General features: G+C 40.1%; 1 protein-coding gene across 1 annotated transcript in view; it reads left to right on the top strand.

The window, feature by feature from the left end:
- Window positions 1-21893, top strand: part of ADAMTS19 (ADAM metallopeptidase with thrombospondin type 1 motif 19) — a 140255-nt gene that overhangs the window by 60084 nt on the left and 58278 nt on the right. The window contains exon 8 of the mRNA XM_054003270.1: window positions 17691-17796. Coding sequence (XP_053859245.1) covers window positions 17691-17796 — 106 coding nt within the window. The remainder of the gene's footprint in view (window positions 1-17690; window positions 17797-21893) is intronic.

Genomic DNA, 21893 nt, shown 5'->3' with positions numbered 1-21893 from the left:
CCTGGGGCATTTTGATGGAATTGCTGATGGCTCAGCCTGGCCTGCTCGACTATACTCGGCTGGCCCCCCAGCTGTACTGGGGCTGCCAGGGCGTCTCCTCTGCGGTTCCCCTCAGCAATAAATCCTGGGAGATCCGTGTGTGATCTCACATGCACCACATAAAAGGGATGCTCACGGTTAGAAACCAGGTGTACCAATTTTGTGAGCAACCCGAAGATGATCTGATTCGGGACCTCTTTGATGACTGCATGTTCTGCTCTAGACACTGCTCCTGCTACATACGCAGAATCTGTTACCATATTGAAAGGTTGATCAAATTTTTCAAAAACCCTCACGACAGCATCCAACTCAGCTACTTGTGGGGAACCTTCCACTACCCTAACATCAGATTCCCACAGCTGAGTCTCTGGGTCCCTCCAAGTCACCACTGATTTGTGGGACTTCCCTGACCCATCTGTGAACACTGTTAGTGCCTTAGTGCTCTGAGTGGCTTTTTACTTTGTAGTTCTTTTGGCAACAATTTGAATTCTGTGTTGAACAGATGATGACCAGGATGTCCAATTTGAATTTGGCCTGAGAAACTGTCTAGAGCAAACTGCAAATTCTCATTTTGCCTTAAAAGATGTTCAAAGGTCTCCTTGGTCATTTTCCCTGTGGATGTTTTGATGGGGAGGTGGATACATGTGAAGAGTCACAGCCAGCTAGTACTTGCAGACGAGCCCTGGCCCGTATTATGAGCTGCGCCATCAGCTCTTGTGGCCTGGTGATACTTTTGGACTGTCTGTGGCTAAGGAACACCCACTGTATTATCAAGAGGGGGTCCCATTGGCCCTTGTCCCACTGGAATATCATAAATGGGGTAACTCACCTAGGATGATGAAGCGGAAAGGCAGCCCTGGTTGACAGCGATGGGCTTGCCCGCTTGCTATGGTGGTCTGGACCTTCTTGAGTGCGGCTCTGGCCTCCCGGGTCAGGACTCCTGGGGAACTTAAACCCTCATCCCCCTCCCTTTCTGTTAACAAGTCAAAAAGGGGGGATAGTTCCCTCGTGGTGAGTCCCAGCCAACGCCTGATCCAATTCAATGATCCGCACAAGCGCTGGATGTCATTCAGTGTCTTGGGGTTGTTACTTATCTGAATTTGTTGAGGCCTAATTGTTCAATTATTAATTTCCAGGCCCAGGTACTTCCAGGGTGGCAGCAACTGTACCTTCTCTTTTTGCAACTCAAATCCGACCGCTGACAAGGCCCTAACAGTGTCCTCCAGAGCTGCTTGCAGGACCTTGCTGTCAGGGGCACAAATCAGTACGTCATCCATGTAGTGATAGAAAATGCAGGATGTTCACTTGGCACGCATGGGGGACAGAACCCTGACAACATACCACTGGCATATAGTGGGGGAACATTTAAGCCCCTGAGGTAGTACGGTCCAGTGGTAGCACTTCATGGGGGCTTCTTTGTTGATGGAGGGTACAGAGAAGACAAAACGGGAACATCATCCGGATGTAACGGGATTTGAATTGAAAGAAATCAATCACAGCCAAATTATAATTTTGGGGTAGCATCGATGGAGATGGCATACCTGGTTGGAGAGAGCCCATATCTTCTACTACTTCATTAATTTTTCTTAAATCGTGGAGGAGCCGCCACCTGTCCTTCCCCAGTTTTTAAATTACAAACACCAGCGAGTTCCAGGGGCTGTTTGTTTCTACTATGTGACCCTTTGCCAATTCTTCCTCCATGAATTTTGTGAGCGCCTGTAGTTTCTGTTTACTCAGCGGCCACTGCTTCACCCAGACGGGCTTATCTGTGCGCCATGTTAATTTCTGAGTGGGGCGCTCCTCAGTGACCGCACCTAAAAATGCTGGGGGGCCAGAAATTCCAATTTGGCCCCCCACTGAGCCATGGCATCTCTTCCCCATAATGTGAATTTGCAATCTATCGCAAACGGACATACTGAGGCCAGCAGCCCGTTCGGACCCTTAATTTGGACAATATTCTTGGATTGCCTTGCAGGCTGTGGCCTGCCTAGTCCTAAGACTGGCATGGCAATGCTCTGCAGCTCCCAGTGTGACGGCCACTTGTGTGGTGGTATGACCGTCACATCTGCCCCTGTGTCCAGCATCCCCTGAAGATAGGTAGAATGCCCCTCGCACTTGAGTTTACACCACATGAGGGGCTTTTCCTCTCCCAACTTCCCAGCATAAAAGACTGAGAGTTCCAAGTCATTGCACAAAGCACGAGGAATAGGAATTGCCTGTGCAATTACCTGGCCCTTAGGCAGGAAGGGGTGGGGGGGGGGTGGACACAGCATGCTGCGAGATAGAAGAGCCTCGGATTAAGGGTGGAAATCACCGGATGAACCTCTGTCTCTAGTGGGGTGCTTTTTGTGTCCCCAACCATGAGGTACCTGCAGTTCAGAAGGTCTTCTTTCCTCCTGGTTTCACAGCGGCAGATGTGTGATAGAAGCTCTGCGTCCGCTATGAAGAACTACCAGTCCTGGGAACAAATGTTTATGGGATTAGTAAGTCGGAGCCGATAAGGCTCCCTGATGTCAGTGGTTGAGAGGTAGCCGCTTACAGATGGAACAAGATGGTGAATCGCAGCTTCCCTCATGGCACCACGACTTGCCTCATTTTTATCAACATGCAAGGCAAGTGCACATTCATTTCCTAGTTTTTTGAAATGGTGGGGTTTCCGTCCCCCCTCCCTCCTCCCGCAATCCCAGGTGGTGCAGTTTTTAGAAGTGGGCAGCGATCCTGAAAGTGTCCTTCCTGATGGCAGTGGAAGCACTGGCACATGGATGGAAATTGCCTTGGAGCTGAGTTCCTTGGAGTAGCAGCAGCTGATGTGACCAGCTTGTCTCTTGGTCTCTTTGGGGCCTCCTCCTCCATCAGGTGTGCTTTCAGTGTGCACTCCTCGATGATCTGGTCGACGGTCGGCAGTGGTGAGGCCAGCAGTGATAGGATGATTCTCTTGCACATTGAATTAGCATTCATGTGCACCACTTCTAGGACCAGTCCGTCTTGGTGTTCGGGTCTCTCCACCCATCTCTCGACCGCTGCCCGGAATCTGTCTACAAAATCTACAAAAGGCTTTGCAACACCTTGTTTAATTGCAGTATAGGGTACCGCTGGATCCTTGGTGGGCATGCCCAGGAATGCATGCTCTGCTGCACCCCTGGACATGTCCAGCACGGCCGTTGGAATTCCCTGAGCCTGTAGTTGCCCTTCACTCCATTCTCCCTCACCCACAAGATGGTCTAGGGTGATTGGTTCTTCCGCAAAATCCAGGCTGTAAGGCCCTTCTCGGATTTCGGGAAGCAGGTCTGCTGCCAGTTTTTTCCACCTCCTCTCCCACAGGCTGTATTCTGATGGGACAAGCAGGCAGCTGAACAGATGCTTAAGGTCTGCTGGCACTACGGTGCTGGATGTTAAAGTTGCTTTTAGAATGCCCTTAAAGAAAGGGCTTGCTCTGCCGAATTCACGCAACGTCTTGCAGACCTCTTTTACTGATTCATAGGGAAGGGGTGTCCATGTAGGGTTCTCTCCTCCCATGGTGTAGGAGACTGGAGTGCGGAGCAACTGCTCGACTTAGTAGATTGGGCCCCGTCCCCTCCCCTCCCCCCTTCCCCCCCTTCCCCCTCCCCCCCCAGGTGTCCGAGGAGCAGGAGGATGTGGAGGCGGGGTGCGAGGGATGGGGCGGACAGGGCGGGGAGAATCTTCTCCCTGGGACAATGGTGTGGAGGTGAGAGAACCCTCCCTGTCGGGGGAGGGTGGGGCTGATGTTGCAGCAGGCAGGACATGGAAGGAGGGAATGCCCACCCGAGGGGGAACAGGGGGTGGGGTAGCAACCCAATGCCTTGAGTAGGCGGTGCCCACGCCCACAGGGAAGCAGGAGGGGGTGGCGTCAAAGATGGGCACAAAGGGGATGAAGGGGAAGCCCTGCCATGTGGCCGCCCTCCATCTTGGGAAGAAAAAGACCCAAACCACATGGCCGCGGCTTCCTCAGGGGAACAAAGAAAAGGGTTCAAGGAAACCGAACTGCACAGGGTAGTGCCGAAACTGGGATTCCTGACCGGGGAAAAGGGATTGGGAAAGGGGCTTGGGGTTGGTTCCTCAGCGAAGTAGCCAATTTTGCTAAGGCGGGGTTGCCAGAGGGGCTCAGGGGAGCCAGGAGCACGGTCCACATTTGTGGAGCTTCCCTGCGTCTCATATCGATGGGGTACCCCCCCCCGCCCACCCGGGTTAGGGGAAGAAGGGGTAGGAGAGGAGGATGGGGAAGCAGTTTCAGGGAAAGCAACGGATTTTCTTGATGGCTTTTTTCCTTCCCGGTTCGTGTTCCAAGCGGACTCTGTTTTTACAACCTGCAATATTAATAAATGGAGCTTGGGGAAGCAGCTTTTTATGGAGGGATCCCTGTTGATTCCCTCTGCTAGGCTGGCCCCTACACGCTCCCAGAACTCTGCCCTGTGGGCATCCTCCGCAGTTAAGTGTGGGAAGGAGAAACACAGCCATCGTACAAACTGTTTGACTGAACTCTTGGGGTAGGGGCCCTTCACTGATAAAATCCCCTTAACTTGGGTATAAAATTCCCTTTGTTGGGTCGATAGCATGGTCCCCGTGCTATTTCTACCCACAACCTCACCCCCGTTGCAGAAAAAGAGGGAAAAAACCCAAAAAAACATGAAAGACCCTGGCAGCCGCCACTCACGCTGTGCACTGCATGTTCTGTACCCTTGGAAGTGTGGCAAAGCCCACCCAAGTGATGGCGAGTATAGCCCGGGAACCCTCCCTGCTAAGTACTAACCAAACCGAAATCTTTGCAAATGAAACTGCTACCAGGGTTTTCTTTCCCAGGAAGCGTCCGTTCTTCGGCTTTCTGTGGCTGCGAATAGTTATGCTTCCAGTCCCACAGGGAAAACACGGCATGTTTCCCCATGGGTGGCGGAGACGTCACTGACTTACTTTGGGGGCTCTTTTCCTGTTTTCAGTCCAGCATGGAGCACTTTTCCCGCGGACCGCGATTCTGCAGTGGCGGCGGGTTTCCGTGCAGACCGCACTCACTTGTCTTGGTGGTGGCCCTCGCTGGTTTCGGCAGTGGCGTGGCTTCGCAGCTGTGGCGCTTTCTCTGCACGGATCCTGGGTGCTCTGTGGTGGCTCTCTGCCTGTGCTACGACTCTGCGCTGGCCACGGCCCCGACGTTGGTTGCCACTTCCGGCGGCGTGTCACTTTTCTTGCCCCAACCAGCTTCCAAGAACGAGGCTTGGTGCCTCGGCTCCTTGTCAGGGTCAATGCCGCTGCTACTTCCGGGCGCTTCTGTGGCTGTGCTCCGGGGGGGGCTGGCCACGCTTTGTCATCGGCGCGAGGGAAGGAAGCAAAGAGGCAGGGAATTGTCCAAACCCATCCACGTTGCGGCTGGGCGCTTTATTGGTCGTGGAAGCTGCAATGGAGAAGCCGTGGCTGCTCCCAGATTCGCTTGGACGAGTCTGGCCCCGAGACTGGGGTGCTGCGGAGGGATATAGGGGTGGGACAGGGGAGGATGGGAGCTCTCCACACAATGAACACAGACGCCGTGGCGGTGACGTTGCCACAACAGGCAATGGGACACAACGGGGGCGGACACGGGGGTTTAGGGCCAGTGGGACTGCAAGAATGAGGTGACAAGCATGGAACTGCCGGGGGACCGGACGGGAGAGAGGTCACAGGAGTGGCAGGGGAGAAAACCCAATGGCAGGCAGCCTGGGGCTAACTTCCGTGGGGGGGATAACACAGGGATGCGCGAGTATACATGGAACCAGTAAGCTAACAAAGACCAGAACCCCAAATCTGAACCCAAAACACAGGGTGCAACAATATCACTTTAAAGTTGAGTGTATCATAAAAACCTGAGAAGTATTTTACAGGAATCACTCTGGTTGCAGAAAATGAGGAAGTGTTTTACTGTGCTGAAATCCTCTGTGTCAAGGAACAAGTTTATGTTTCTGTAACAGAGGTCATTTCCATAGCATTGGTATAATAAAATTAGTTGCAAATAAAGCAAGACAGTCTTGTTTTCCTCATAGTTTGTTGCAGGAACAAAAATAGGTCTAAATCATGTATTATAGGGTGAAAATTATGTGAGTGCCAGGAAGAAAGCACCAGAAACTAACTTACAGGAGAATCAGCTTAATAGGGTTCAAGGCTGTAATTCTTTTAAGGACCAGGAAAAACATCAGTGATATATTAAGAATAGATTAAACTGGTAGGGGGAATTGATGTTACCCAAGCCTGGGAAACAGATTCAGGAAAAAAATTATTTGATGTAATGAGATAGGAAGTGAATTCAAAGGCATTGCAATGTGTGTAGATGTACAGATCATGGCGGCAGCTTTAGCAGCTGCACACTTTATGAATGTCAGAACTGAAATCCAGATATCAGGAAGGCAAGAAGAGAGATAATCACCTGGATGAATATTTTCACTAGTTGGATAGAGTGACATAATTCTTAATTAATTCCAGTATGTATTTTACTCTGTGATGCTGATACATTTTGACCCAAGTGTATAGAACTGTAGCCTTGTAGCAGTCTAAAATATGTTAAAGTGAACTCACACTGCACAGCAGTGGAAGCAGTTCTGAAAACTAATTGTACCATTTGGTGTTCCAGGACTACATATAGTCATCACGTTTTTTATGGGGAGAATTAATTTTTTTCAGAGGCAGAATCAGAGGCAAGAGAGAGTTATAAACATACAGCATTTACATTAAAATAGGAGTGCAATAAGTATTTTCTGCTTTTTTGTTTTTTCTATTTACAAATAACGAAGGACATTAAATCTTAAAATAACATATGCACTCAAATTTTAAGGCCAGCAGATTTTTTTTTAAGGTTACAGAAATGATGTCAAATGTCCATTTGGAAAATAAAAGCTGCCTCAGAATTGATCTTAGAAACTAGGGTAACTTTTAAAGCCCCTGCATAGTTCCCTGGAAGTCTAAAACTTAGACTTATATCAGCATTTTCATCAACATCCTGTTTCTGTGCACTGTGCTTCCTATTTCCTTAAACCAGGGCCCATGACATCAAATGATAAGACTGTAAAAAAAAATTTTAAATGAAATACTGGGGTGTTTTCATATATCCCAGGCATTTAATATATTTTTTTAATTGACCAAGCCTTTCTGTATGTTATTTTTATAAAAATATGTTTGAATTGTGATGAAATTTTAAAATAAAAGGTAATTTAAAAACTGGCAGCAGCAAGAAAGCATCTGAGAGAAAAGCTGTAACAAATTATTAGAAAGAGTTGTCTTCATCAAATGAGGTCAGTTTCTTTTTCTTAGTAGTCGCAGGTATTTGCCTTTTTGGCAAAGGTATGTCCCTTTGAATTCAGACTAGAAAGTTTTGTTCCTACTTTCCCTTTTACAGTCATACCCTAGGAAAAACTTCAGTTTACAAGCCTCCAAAACATTTTCTACAATTATACTGGGTGTCCTGGTTCAGGACAAATTCGGGAGAGAGCCCCAAGAGGGATTCCTCTAGGAAGCAGATTCAATTGGCCCCTCCCCCAGCCAGTTCAGGAAAAATACCTCCTGGGAGAAAAGTAGAAAAAACTGTTTACTAAACAAGAAAACCTAAACAATATTAAACAATGAAACCTCTTGCCTCTCCAAAAGAGAGACAAACTCAGAAAGTCCCCTCCCTGGGCTGCAGCTTGGTTCACTCAGTCTTTGATCAGTCCCTCTGGCGCTGGAAATGCCGCAGCCCTGGCCCGGCCTGCTGGGCCACAGGTGAGAGCTGCTGGTGCTCTTCTGGGTGTTCAGTCCAGAGCAGGTTTGAACAGGTCCAAAGAAAAGGGAAAAAAAATACAGTCCAGGGAACTTCTTTGCCTCAGCTAGCTAAAACTAACTAAAAGCAAAGGAGAGCTCTGTCCTGCTGTCTGTCCATCCACAGGCAACACAGTAGAGGAGCAGGAATGTGGAGGAGTGAGTGCCATTTTCTGAAAACAAACTTCGCGCTTCTTGTCTCCCCCCTTCACTCTCAGAACAAGTCTTAGAAGTGCAAAAATTATTATTCAACATAAACAGTACAGATGATTGGGGATAAAAGCATCATATAGTCAACCCAGGACACTGCAATAGAAAATGAACTTGTTCTCTCTTTTTGTTTAAGTTAACTCTTTTTAAATAGTTGTCCTAGTAAATATGTGCCTTCTATTTCTTACAGATTTTTGAATGGACAAATACCAGATACACGTCATCCAACACTAATCAGGCTGTTTAAGCATGGAGGATTTGTTCCCATATATCAGGTGTTTTATTTCTAAAAAAGTGTTCCAGAAGCAAAAATGCAGGTCTCATGATACTTTTTTCCTGTTATCTGTTTTTACAATGGGAAATTTATTTTTAAATGATCTGAGGAATAACTTGTCTCTTAAAAGAACTTCAGAGAGAATTTTCAGTTTCAAGACCTCCTCTATCAAGCTTTTGTGTGGCACTATTAAACACAGATAGTCACTTGCATGTTCCAGATGTTCACAGCGGTCCACTTGTTTTGTGATAGTTTGAAGAGCTAGTGCCTGCTCTGACATGAGATTAGTTTCCAGCAACTGAACAGAACTTGACTCAAGCTGAAAACAGCAAGGAAGAGAAAATGTTTTAGAAAAGGCTAGTTCTGTATGGATGGTGTATAGAACAGTATTACTTTTTCTTTTATCTTTCAAAAAGATAATAGAAATTAACTTTTACCTCTGTGCATATTTTGAATTCATGAGGGTCAGAATTCTATGACCCAGTTCTACTAGGTATTCCACACGAAGAGGGTTTAATGTTTAAAACAAAATGTACTTACCTGAAGACATTTGATATTATGTGGGATTTTGATTTAGCAGAATGATATGACAATATACTGGAATCAGCGCAAGCCATTGTGTAGCCATTGCAATATACCGTGGGATCACAATACAAATCTCATTCTCACTATTGGCCCTCATAGGCTCACTGCCATGATGCTGAGCATCACCTGATGTTGGGGAGGAATATGTGTGTTAAAGCCTGGTCAAGCCCATTGCTCTGTTCAAAGTTCATTTTGTCAATTATTCAGTTTTTATACTCTCTTTTGAGCTGAGCTGCACTTACCCCTTGCTGGGCTGGCTAACTCAAGAAGCCATTCATCTTCTTTTGATTAACTCAGGCATAAACATTTCCACAAGGAGTTAATCCACTAAACTGATATAGGCATTTATCTAAAACTCGCTCTCCAGTCTCTCTTGGGTTCAGTTTTCTTTGCAGCAGCAGCTGTGGTCAGTCATTCTCTACATTCAGCTTCATAAGTACATTACCCTTGCCAACCACACCTCTTTTAAGTGTGTCCTGACCAGAAACTAAAAGGTAATTTTTTTTTTTAATAAACAGGTTTATTTAAGAAAAGCAGGTTTGAAAAAGAAAAATTAAAGATGAACTAAATAAAGACCAAAAGAGAAGAAAAAGAAAAGTGAATATATGTACGTGCTCAGAAGTGTAGAGACAGTCAAATGAATAAGATACAGTCTTCATAGCATGTGCACCTTGTAGCACTACACAAGTGTGTCAGTCTGGAGTAGTAGTGCATGCAGTCACAAAGGTAAAGAAGTAAAAGGGAAGTGTATTCTTTGGTTTATGTATTTCCCAGTGATTGTGACAATTCATTCATAGCAGTGTTTCCTTAGGGTCTGTGTGGGAAAGCCTGAAAGACTTGCAAGCAGCATTGTCACATTGCCCACCTTTAAAGAAGATGTAATTGTAGAACAAGTTGTAAAACAGAAACCAAGTTTGAATTACTTATTAAAATTGCTTCCTGTGGTATGCTGCAGAGTTCACTGACATCCATCTCACCATTTCGTAGAGAACAAAGACATTTGTTGTTGTACATAAAGTTTTATGGTAGGAAGCAGGCCCAAACTCATTATCTGGGGCATGTGATAATCATTCAAAGTAAGCTGCCTATCTGTCATGTCTATCCAATGCATCAGTGAAAAGCATATCCTCAAGATTAACTTATTTATGCATGTGTTTGGTAAGAGCTGCTCTCATGCTAAGCTTGAAACTTGTTGTTGGCTCTTTAAGTAACAAACTTTCCCTTTACTAGGTGAGCCTCATTCAGTTTTGTTGCCAAATTAAGTGAGGTGTCTTCAAAGTCACATCTTATTTGATTGTATATAGCAGTTCCACGAAGATTTCATAAGGCACTCTTATAATTTACCCAGGTAATTTAGGAACTGAAAGTCTTCATTGTGTAAGTCCTAAAAGTAGACATTTCTACTTCGGTCCAAATGCTTAATTTATAAATTTAGATCAAGATTCTTATTAATTTTCTATGCCATGTAAAACAAACATATAGAAAAGTAGCTCATGAAAATTATGCCATGAGGAAGTTAAACTGTTTCAATTTCTTAGAAAATTGAATTACTTCTTAGAAAGGCTACATTTGGTTTTTCTTTCATGTTCATAGTATGACAAAATATGAAGCAAAGAAAATTTTTATTGCAGAAAACTTCATATCCAATTTTTCATTTTTTCATCTGAGTAGAATCATTTAGGACCTCTTTAACACTAATTATATACAATCTATTCAAGTTGGGTTTTTTTTCTCTTTAGATTACAGAAAGAAGGTTAAATGAGGAGAAAAGGAAGTTGTGACTTTCCCAAATTTATGACTTTCTGCTTTTCATTTAACACTATGCAGTTTTCTTTTCCATCTGTGTATTTTCCTGTTCATGCATATTTTCATGGACATGTTTTCCACTTGGTGATGTTGCCTTTAAAAATAAAAAAGGGGACAATTAAAAGATTTAAAAAGTATACTCACTGTACACTGTGACCATGTTACAGTGTGTTATGGCCTTAAATATTTTCCTTTACATTTTAAAGAAATTTTTGTATGTGGCTTTTAAGTAAAAAAAGAAGACATGGGAATTATTTGTCAGTTTTTACACTAGAAGAAAGTATCCTTGAGTTCATAGCTGCCTTACTTCATAAACTATTTGGAATAGTGGTAGCCTGCATATGCTTTCATATGGTTTGAAGCATTCTGGATAGTTCAGTAAAAAACTGACAAAAAGAATTGTTCACAGATGGCAAGATACTGAAAAGGAAGTGAAAGAGAAGATGGAAGTATAGACAGGGTAATGCATATTAAGAAAAATACTTGTCTTCAGTGTATATATGTGAAGTTGTGGGCTTTGCTGCCACTGAGGAAAGAGATCAGAGAATCTTTTAGGTTTTTAGTTCTAAAGGTAAGGGCCAGTTCTCCAAAAATCCCAGAACTGTTAGGGTTGGAAGGGACTTCTGGAGATCATCCAGTCCAATCCCCCTGCAAAAGCAGGTTCACCTAGAGCTGGTGAAAAAGCAACACGTCCAGGTGGGTTTGAATGTCTTCAGAGAGAGATACTCCATGACCTCCCTGGGCAGCCTGTTCCTGTGCTCTGAAATCCTCAATGTAAAGAAGTTTTTCCTCATGTTGAGGTGGAATTTCTTGTGTTTTGGTTATTTCCATTGCTCCTTGTCCTGTCACTGGGCACCATCGAAAAGAGTCTGGCACAATCATCTTGGCATCTGCCTTTGAGATATTTATATTCACTAATAAGATTCCCTCTCAGTTGTCTCTTCTCTGGACTAAAGACGCCCAGCTCTTGCAGTCTCTCCTCATGAGAGAGATGCTTCAGATCACAAATCATCTCTGTGTCTTCGACTGGACCCTCTGCATTGGCCCTTTCTCTTTCTTGGGGCCAGAACTGCACATGGCACTCAGATGTGGCCTCATCAGCTGAGTAGAGGGGCAGGATCACCTCACTCAGCCTGCTGGCAATGCTCTTCCCAATGTACCCAGGATACCATTGGTCCTCATGATCAGCTGAGTAAACTGAGTATTAGGACCGAGTAGTAAAGAAGAGGAAAACACAGAAAAATCATTATGTTGGTCTTCTATTAACCCGTGACACAATAGTTCTTTTGTCTATAAATACTTTTGTCTGAAAGACTGTAGTAGTACAAGAGTAAGTAAGGTATGCAGTGGGACATAAGATGTCAAATACATGTAAATGACCTCTGCCAGAGGAGTTGCTAAATTCATTAGATCTTCTCAGCTGATCATTGCAATTGCTGACAGAGGTCTAGGGGGACATAAATTACTTTGAATAGATGAATAGAGCTTTGTATTTGAGTTAGAACTCCCCCTCTGCAGTCTTCATAAAAAGAGAAATATGTACTGTTGTAGGCAAATACACTCTAGAGTTATTTGCCATGACATGTTATGGACCCAGGTAGATGCAGGTAAGAAGTAATACCCAAATTCAGAGAATAAGTACTTTGCTGGCTGTTAAAGTATAGTACTGATGCAGCCAGCCTTTAGCTCAGGGCATCCCTACATCCCTTGTCAGCAAAGGCCAGAAATGGGCAGCGGGGAAAATTTACTTATTTTCTCCTCTGTGTATTCATCTTGGAAGAATTTTTTTCCATGTGGGCTACATTTTGGAAGAAAATTAGTATCTTCGAGTATTTTTGCCGTCCTATGCCTCTAATAGCATCTTACAGGCTGTGGACTCTTCAGATGTTACAAGAACTAAAAACCTAAAACTGTATAAACACACATTCAAAATTTATTTTTGCAATTATGTGTATGGCATGCATACACACTCTCCATTTTTATTCTTTTTCCCCGCTCTAAGGATTAAAGTGCAGCAGTTTGTTTCAACGTGCAAGAGTAAGCTTAATAGTCTATTCTGAAACATAAAACCACCCACTTATTAGTACACATAAATTAGTGTAGTTATTGATGTTCTCCTGAAAGCATGGATTTTCTAAGATGTACATAAATCTTAAAATAACAAAAGACATGAATAAAATTTAAGTTACATTTGGAAATAATGCAACAGAAGCTGTTTGATTGTATCTCTTTTTTTTCTGATGTCTTGCAGTGATGTGTGTTTGTGAAGATACAACACACACACACATATAGGTATATTTGCCCTCAGTGTTATGTCTCTCACTTAAAAAGAGAAAAATAAATATTCCTGGGCTTTGTTTGCATTTTGTATTTGAGGTTTCTGATTGTTAACTGTCTTGTTTTGATTACTGCCGTGGTTAAGAGCTGCTGATTCACAGACAGCTAACAAAACTTGTTTTTCCTGGAAGTCATCTGTGTCTCTCTTCAGAACAGCTTGTGCAAATTAGACTTTGAAGTGTCCGCTTGGTGGAAAACTTTTATCTCCTGCTTTTTAAGAAAAGCATCTGGTCTGCTAAAAAAATAATTTGTTAGATTAGTAATCAAGTGCAATTAAATAATGTTTTTTATGCTGACAAGCCCATTGATTTGCCAGTTCATTTAAAATATTTTTTAAAGTACTTTTTACTTTAAGACATTTATTTGTGAATCAAAAGCCAGATGTATTTGGGCTTTAAATTATGCTTCAATTTTAGTGGCTTGTGAGTTTTGTGCACCACTGATAATTCAAATGAAGATCATGCTATTGGAAGTTCTGAATAAACACATGGCTAATACCATGACAAAAAATCTTTAATGTCTTGTGAAACCAAGGAAATTCAGAGGAAAAGGAATGTAAGTGGGATGAGTAAGTAATCTGGGTGGTTAGAGTTCCAGAATATTAACTCTATTTTTACAGTGCTCATTCTACAAGGAAAAGAACGGTTTTTTAGCCTTTTAGAATGCAGTATTACAGTCAAACCTATGTGTTTTATGGTAACTGTAAGGAAGACCAATGTTTGTAAGCTTGACTGCATGTCACTTACTGTGATTCTGTTTGGGGTTTATTTACTGTGGAGTTTTTGTTCCTGGGGGCAATGCTGACAATTGCCTTTTTAACATGGGTAGAGAAATTTATGTTACAGGCAGCTGGCCATGAATGAATAGGTAAAGCTAACAGACTTGTTCAGATACTTCAGCTGGTGAAGTGTTAAGTGTAACATCCCTGTCAGATGAACTAGCACTTTTCAACAGAAAGGGTGTAGATGTGCACCTAATTTGAAAGAATAAGTAGGTTGGTGATTTGATGAAGATGCTTATTAACAAGAACATTTAAACAAGAACATTTGTCACAGTTTGTAGAATGAAATGCCCATCTCTAATGGTAGCACTAATAGCAGGAGTAATAAACTACTGCTATAACTTGGGGAAAAGTTCCACTTTTTTGAAACAGCATTTATTTCATTTGGATATTTACACATTTGATTAGAAAATGCTTCTCCTCAGGCACAAAGCTGCAACTTTACTCTTCTAATTGATGTGGCATGTATTTTCTTCTGAATTAACTTGAGAAAAAGTTATCCACAGAGGGAAGTAATTTGAATATATAACATTTGACATGTATTCAATCAAGTGTGGGTTTTTTTTGTTTCAAACCATAGCTTTTTATAGATAAATAATCAGATCCTTCCTTATATTGTTGGTGAGATAAAGTTACTGATTTCTAGCTAATACTTTTCAGATACTAAATGTTTTAATTTGAAACAGTGTGTTGAGGCTATGGGGTTCACTAGGAATATCTTAATCATAACAAGGGAGCAATTGTTCATTGATTTTTTTTTTTTTTTTTTTTTGGGGGGGTTCTTTTTTTGTTGGGTTTTGTTTTCTTCTTTTTTTTTTTAATGTGGATTTAACCTTGGAGCAGTTCCAGCTGTGTTAATAAACCACAGGAAGCTTCAGTGAATAAAAATATATTTAAAGAAGAAATTCTGTCTGTTACCTAATGCACAGACAACCAAGCAAGAGCAGCTGCTTACTGAAGTCAGTTTCTTTTTCACTACATGTGAAATTCATAATCAAAAACAATACATAAGACTAGTTCACAGCTAGTAGTTGGCTGATTTACACTCAGTAGTTGCTGTTGAATGTGGCTTGTACAAAGGTTGAATTTGGTTAATAGGGGAGAAGTCATAAAGCATTAATTGCTTTTGATGCTTCCAGGCATTTCTAGAATCAGCAATCTTAATTTAATCTCAATGAAATTTAAATCTTATGTTTTATCTGCCAAACTTACAAAGTTCAAACATAATCAATTTTCTTCAAAGAACTCCAAGTATGGAAACATGTTTGGCGATATGTGAGGATATATATGAGCATTACTTGAGTACTATATGAGTATTATATGATCAATATATGAGTATTATTAAAAATTCCTAATAATGCTGACTGCTTCTTTTGCAGAATAGATATGAAATTGAAACATTCATAATTCCTTGGGAGTAAACAGGAGGGGCAATCAGAATAGTGGACAGCAACTGTTAGTACTCACGTTGTTGTATGGAAAACCTGCCATTTTAGAGGTTAGAAGAAGGTTAGGGCACTTCTTTTCCCTTGAGAAAGCTAGAGATTATCATACAGTTTTCTGTTAGCACTGAGCATCATCAGGAAGAGGGAGGTTTGGGAATTCTCTTTCTCTAGATCCCAGCAAGTAAGTTTTATCCAACTGAGAATAGCCATCAACACTGTCATGACTGAGCTCCAGATGGCAACTAAACACCACATAGCTGCTTGCTCTCTCCCCACACAGTGAAATGGGAGGAGAGAATTGCAAGGGTAAGAGTGAAAAAAGCAATGAGTTCAGATAAAAATAGTTTCCTAATTGAAATAAAAATAACAGTAATAATGATAGCAATAATGAGAAGGAAAATAACAGAGATAAGTAAATGCCAAGCAAGAGAAATGATGCTTCTGAAAACAATTGCTTACCACCAACCAAACAAAGGCTGCCCAGTTCCAGAGCATCAGCCCCTTGGCAGCCTCCTGCCTCCTCTTTTTGCTGAGCATAGCGCTACAGGGTGTGGAATATCCTGCTCATCTGGGGTCATCTGTGCTGAGTCTCTGCTGGTGTCTTGCCCAGCCCCAGCTCTCTTGGTGGTGAGGTGGTGCCAGGAGGAGGAGAGGCCTTGAATCTGTGTAACCACTGCTGAGTAACATGTAGCACCTCCCTGTGTTACCCTCACTGTTCTCACACAAACACAAAACATAGTTCCTTACCAGCTGCTTTTTAATTAACTCTATCACAGCCAAAACCAGCGCAGCGAGAAGAATATTTCTGAATGTTTTGTGTTATAATAAAGAATTGCTCCCAGCACTTCAAAATGCAGTACTAGGTTTTGTCTATGGCAAGAGTGATTTTTTTTTATTTTGTTGGACCAATTTTTAAGTTCACTGATGATGGTTGAAGTCAGGACCCTGATGTTCACTTCTTCTGTTATTGTTACCAGTTGTACTACTTCAAGCTCCAGCATTAAAAGTCTTTCTATCTTTTTCAGTTGGGTCATCAAATCTTAAAACAGGATGCATATAATTGTGGAATTATAAGGCACAAAATTATTTTAGAAATATTCTTGGTTATAGTTCAGTCATTGCAACATAACATTTTTGAAATAAAACATTACATTTCAGAGCATTTCTTCTCTTTTTTTATTCAAGTTAGTATAAGTGATACCTACATTTAGCATGAGGTCTCATTCGAAGGACTACATTTTTTTCTTTGACCAGAGTTTGCTTTTTCTTTTGTATCCCAATGGCTATTCCCTATTTTGGAAACAAATAGTAAATGTTGCAATACTCTGCCTTATTCAAATTTAACTTGTTATTGTTTTTTTCAGTCCTGGACAGCAGTTTTTGTCAAAAGTTCTGTATCCAAAAGCTTTCAGCCAGTTCTTTTGAGGGCAATATTCAAAAGTTGGCAGAATAGTGATGGGCTTACTACTACTTGTGGGTGAAGTGTTGTGCTCACAGACTGACAGATATTTGGATTGTAAGAAGAATGGCTTATCTTATTAAATTGGAATGATAATTATGACTGAATTTCAAATACTGTCAAACATTTCAAACTTGACCTTTAGATGCAAAATCCAGTGAACATGCTGAACTGGAGGGCACCACTTCATTGAAAGGAAGTTCCTGGGAAGAAGGCCAAACACTTGAAACAGTGTTTTGATGGCTTACTCCAAATTTTCAAATGATGAACAATGACAATTGTCCCCACTAAATGTGTTTGTGGTCTGAAAAATTTACCATTACTCACATTAAGCTTCATGTTCCTCAAGCTTTTACAATTAGAGACACTCTACTTTTAAGAAGCTGAGCTTGAACTCAAAACCCTACCATTAAGGCTTGATTTTTTTTGAAAATTTTTTTTTGAAACCTTAGTTTTTTGAAAACTAAGGTATTTTAGCTTCTACACTAAATATGTTTCACAAGCTGCAGTCTCCTGTGAACTCTTCTGAGACATCTGACTCTTTTAAACATTTATAAAACCACTAATATGCTGAACACTTTATGAGTAATTAGTAGTCATAATTGTAGGGGCACAACTCTGTGCTTGTGCTCTTATTCTGTCAGAGGAAATACCTGTTCAAACTTGTCTCCCATTGTTGTAGACATTTATTTTCCTTTACAGCAGTACTGACATCCATAAATGTGTTCTATCACATCTCATTAAGGTACCCAGCAATGCTTTTAAAGAATGAATTTTCTGTACATTGCAGTCCATGTAATCATTACTGTGAGGTAATATTACCACTGGTTGCAAAGCAAGTAAGTAAACCTTTGTCAGATATCTGTTTATATACTTGGATGGTTCTGACCACAACAAGGTTTCAGTCTTGTTTGGGTCTAATTATGCCATAATACATAAAGTTAGTAATAACAAAAAATAATTGAATGTGGTGGTTGTGTTTCCTAGGTATAGCATACCTGAGTGGAATGTGCAGTGAAAAACGAAAATGTATAATTGCAGAGGACAATGGTCTGAATCTGGCTTTTACAATTGCCCATGAAATGGGTCACAAGTAAGTATGTGGATATTAAAGCCTAGTATTCATTTGCATCGAATACTACTACGATTTGACTAATTTTATTGTGTACTTCAGTTTTTCCTTTCTTTCTGTAAGGAGGGAATTTAAATTAAATGAAAAATTCCAAAAATTGTGCTTCTGTTAATAGTAATAATAATAAGAAGAAGAAGTATCAATATATTGTATGTAGCTTAAGGAAATATTTATGACTTGAAGTAATACAAAAATCTTTATAGCTACCAAATAAATAAATTAACTGGAAAGACTGCCATTGTCTGGGGAAAATCAGGTGCCCCAAGATGTTTGTTCTATGCTGACTATGGTATTGTGTAACAGATCCAACTCTAACAGTTGTTGCCAACAAAAATTTTAATGAGATCATAAGCTGGAAGAGCTGTTATTTAATTTGGCTTTCTCAGGATAGATCCCACTATAGTGTAGAATAGTCATTGGTTATTGCAACATTAATGTTTTTCATCTTAGAAGAACAAAAGGATGGCAAAATTAAAGTGAAGTTAACTGTATTTCACAATTGGGCTGGATGTTTTTACTCATTCAGTGTCAAATATTTTAACCCAAAGTAAAAAATTAATATTTTGCAATAGTAAAATCTGTTAATAAGATTTGAACTTCATTCATGGCTTCACTACTTGTAAAGAAAAAGAAATAGAAAATTTCTTATTTTTAATTAAAATAAAAGTGAGGTATGATTTGCTCTATTTTCTGCAGTGTCTGTGCCAGGTGTTTGTGTATTTGTATTATAATGTCAGTTTCAGAGTGACAACAGAGAGGGATGTTTTACTAAAGGAGTGGTTAGGTATCTTAGGACAAATACTTTGAATTGAAAGTGACTTGGTTTAAATTTGGTTAAAGCTTCCTGAGAATGGAGATCCTAGCATCTAATGTTGAAAAATGAAGTTAATTGTAAGAAAAAAATAGAAATTAAAATATTTGTATTAATTTATTTTTTCTAGGTGTAAAATAAGCAAATACAGAGCAATTATTTAAAGATTGACACAATCATAAGTTGCTGCATGAAATTGATATTTTATAGGGTTTTTTTGGTGGTTTGGTTTTTTTGTTTTGTTTTGTTGTTTTTGTTGGTTTTTTTTTTTTTTTCATTTTCATAGCTGCAGAAAAAAACTCCTGGTTAATATAAGCCAGCCTGCTTGCATGATAGTTGCAATAAAGGAAAGACCTAAAAAGAAATATTTATTTGTGTTTTATAGCTACACATAATTCTATTTCTACTTTTTGCTGTAGCGTATGCTGGTATTGAGGGAAGAGGGAATGGGGAAAAGAAGAATTATTTTCTGTAAACTTATTCCTATGGCAGTAAACCAAGAATAAGGGGAATTAAACAATCACTTATTATGATCTGCAGATAAGTTCACTGGTAGAGTAAATTAGAAAATTATTTGATGCACATATAATAATAATAAAGATATACTGCTTTATGACCAACACAATAAAAATATTTTTAGAGTATAGAAGTCTTTGCTGCAAAATTACCTATTTGAAAAAAGAGACATCTCAATCAACAAGAAATACATCATCTCATGCTCCCTGAAAAATGGTGATACGTAATGTTCTTGCAAAGTTATGGGTGGTGTGTTGATTGTGCAATAGCAAATTTGCGAATGTGGGCTACTGATCTTAAAAAGTTTATGTGGTTACATTGTGGTAAGGTTTTTGTCTTGCATAAGACAATCAAAACTCTCTTTGACTTCCTAAGGTCTTCTAGATGGCAAGCAGTACATTAAACAAGGTAGACAGAGAAGCTCACTGTTGCTGCTAGCAGTTCTTCCAAGACTGCAGCACAGTTCAGGCTCTATAACGTATGTTGCATTTGTTTGTAAACTTGGAATATCTTCATGGCCTTGCATTGCAGCTGGACTGTGAAAGAGAAGGAATTTGCATGATCTTCCTACAGGAACATAAAACTTACATTGCTGATATATAAATCCTGAGGGAAAAAAAATGTTACAAGGCTACATAAGAAATTTCAGAGCTTTCAAATCCTTTTGTACTAATTCAAATAAACTTGGAAAAACAAATCATGATGGTGTCCCAGCCATCATATCCTCATAGTAATAATGGCATTTGGATGTCCTTAGAGACATCCTCACAATTTTCTATGAGTAATGTAATAAGTATTTCTAAAAAATAGAAATGAAGAATAAATCAAATATTGTGTCAGTGTAAAAGACAGGATGTTGATTGAACCAGACATTTCTTCAAGAAATCCAGACTAATGAAGGCTTGTAACAAATCACATAGTGTATAGAAGGAAAAAAAAATAGCATCCCCCCAGTGCAAAAGATGCAAAGGCATAAAGGCATAAATCCCTGCTTTATGATGGAGTCAGAGTCCTTAGCTGTCGCAATCTGAAATAGAGTGGTCTTGCACCAAGGAGCATGAGGTGATATTTTAGAGATATTTGTTTTTTCTGCATGAATGTCTCTATTTGCCATCCAGGTCCTGGCAATTGCAAAGAGGATGGTAGAAGCAGTTGAACCTTTGTGAAGAGACAATATAAAAACGTTTGAAGACAAACATTTGAATGTAGATCCTATTGGAAAGGACTTGTGCAGATTCAAATATATCTAGAATATTTCTTACAGAGATTTGTCTTGTTCATTCTTAACTTCCTCAGAAGCAGAGATTAAATGCTCACCATAGACCAGTCATAAATAGTTCCTTGAAGACATCATCTTTTCTAGAAAATTTTCACTGACTCTTTTTGAATCCTGAGGTCATTTAACTACTACCTTGATTGTTTTGTATGTAATATCTTTAACCATTCTAGTTGCTGTTGTGAAGAGTCTTGTTCAGCAGCATAGAACCAAAAGCTTTTTCAAAGATTTTGCTTCTTGAAGGATAAAGAAAAAACAATTCTGTTCCATTCTGTACAACAAATATTATTCTTGCCCATAAATTATCAAATAGATTCAAAACTTACAAAATATAGATGCTGTTGATTTTCATTTTCTGAAAGCATATACAAACAAAGACACTACCAGTTGTCATTGTATTGATGAATATAAAGTTCTGATGAACTCCTTTCACTGAAATTTTTCTTGATATCCAACTTAAACCTCCACTGGCACAGCTTGAGGCCATGTCCTCTTGTCCTGTTGCAAGTTGCCTGGGAGAAGGGGCTCTTATATTGAATACATTCTGATACATGAATGTTTATTAAAGTGTTGTGTTGTTGGATTTTTTTGTTTTTGTTTTTGTTTTTGGAATTAAAAGGAAAATATTCTTAAATATTACAATGGCAGACTAAACAATTTGCAATATGGAATGTCTTTGTTCTAGCCTTGTGTATCTGAATGCAGATGATATTTTAATGACATTGAGAATTAATGTAAGTCAACAGTCGATTTTTGAACTCTATCTGTGAAATCAGTTATTAAAAATTGTATCTCATTAATGGATTTGGTTTTATTAAACATATTCTATTTATTAAAATAAATTTACTAAGCAATTAGGTAATTACACAATGAGGTCACATTACAAAGTAAAAACTAACAACAGCTAATTAAAAGACGTTGTCTCTGTGTGGAGAACAGAGATAAGAGTGAGAATTGCTGGTATTGAGGTTAACAAGCTACATATGATTTTACTTAAATGATGGTCCTCTATGGGCTCTGATTCCTTTTGAAGGATGCAGAAATAAAGAACAGATGTAAATTTCTGCATCTCAAAATAGATTAATTTACAATTATTAAGTGCTCTAAATGTAGCCACTTAAAAGAGAAATTGGTGGAATTCTTCAGAATTAATTTTATACACATCTGCATTCTTTTTCTAACAAGCATTTTTGGAAATATGAGAGGTAACTGTTACTAAAATTCAGGATATTCTACCACATATTTTGTAGTGATGAACAGGGAGTCTGTGGAATTTCTGAATCACCTATTTAGTGGTTAATAATCAAAAAGCGTATATTCTTTGTGACTATATTAAAAAATTGTATGAAATCCTCACTCAGGTTATCAAAAGTCCCACAGTGTCAGTGGAAGCTGTGCTGGTAACCTGTCCCCAAATACTCTTGCTTCCTTCTCTCTCCCATGCAACACCATGGG

Source organism: Vidua macroura, chromosome Z (assembly GCF_024509145.1).
Source record: "Vidua macroura isolate BioBank_ID:100142 chromosome Z, ASM2450914v1, whole genome shotgun sequence".
NCBI lineage: Eukaryota > Metazoa > Chordata > Aves > Passeriformes > Viduidae > Vidua > Vidua macroura.
Note: the sequence above shows the minus strand (reverse complement) of the source record. Positions and strands in the feature narration are given on the sequence as shown.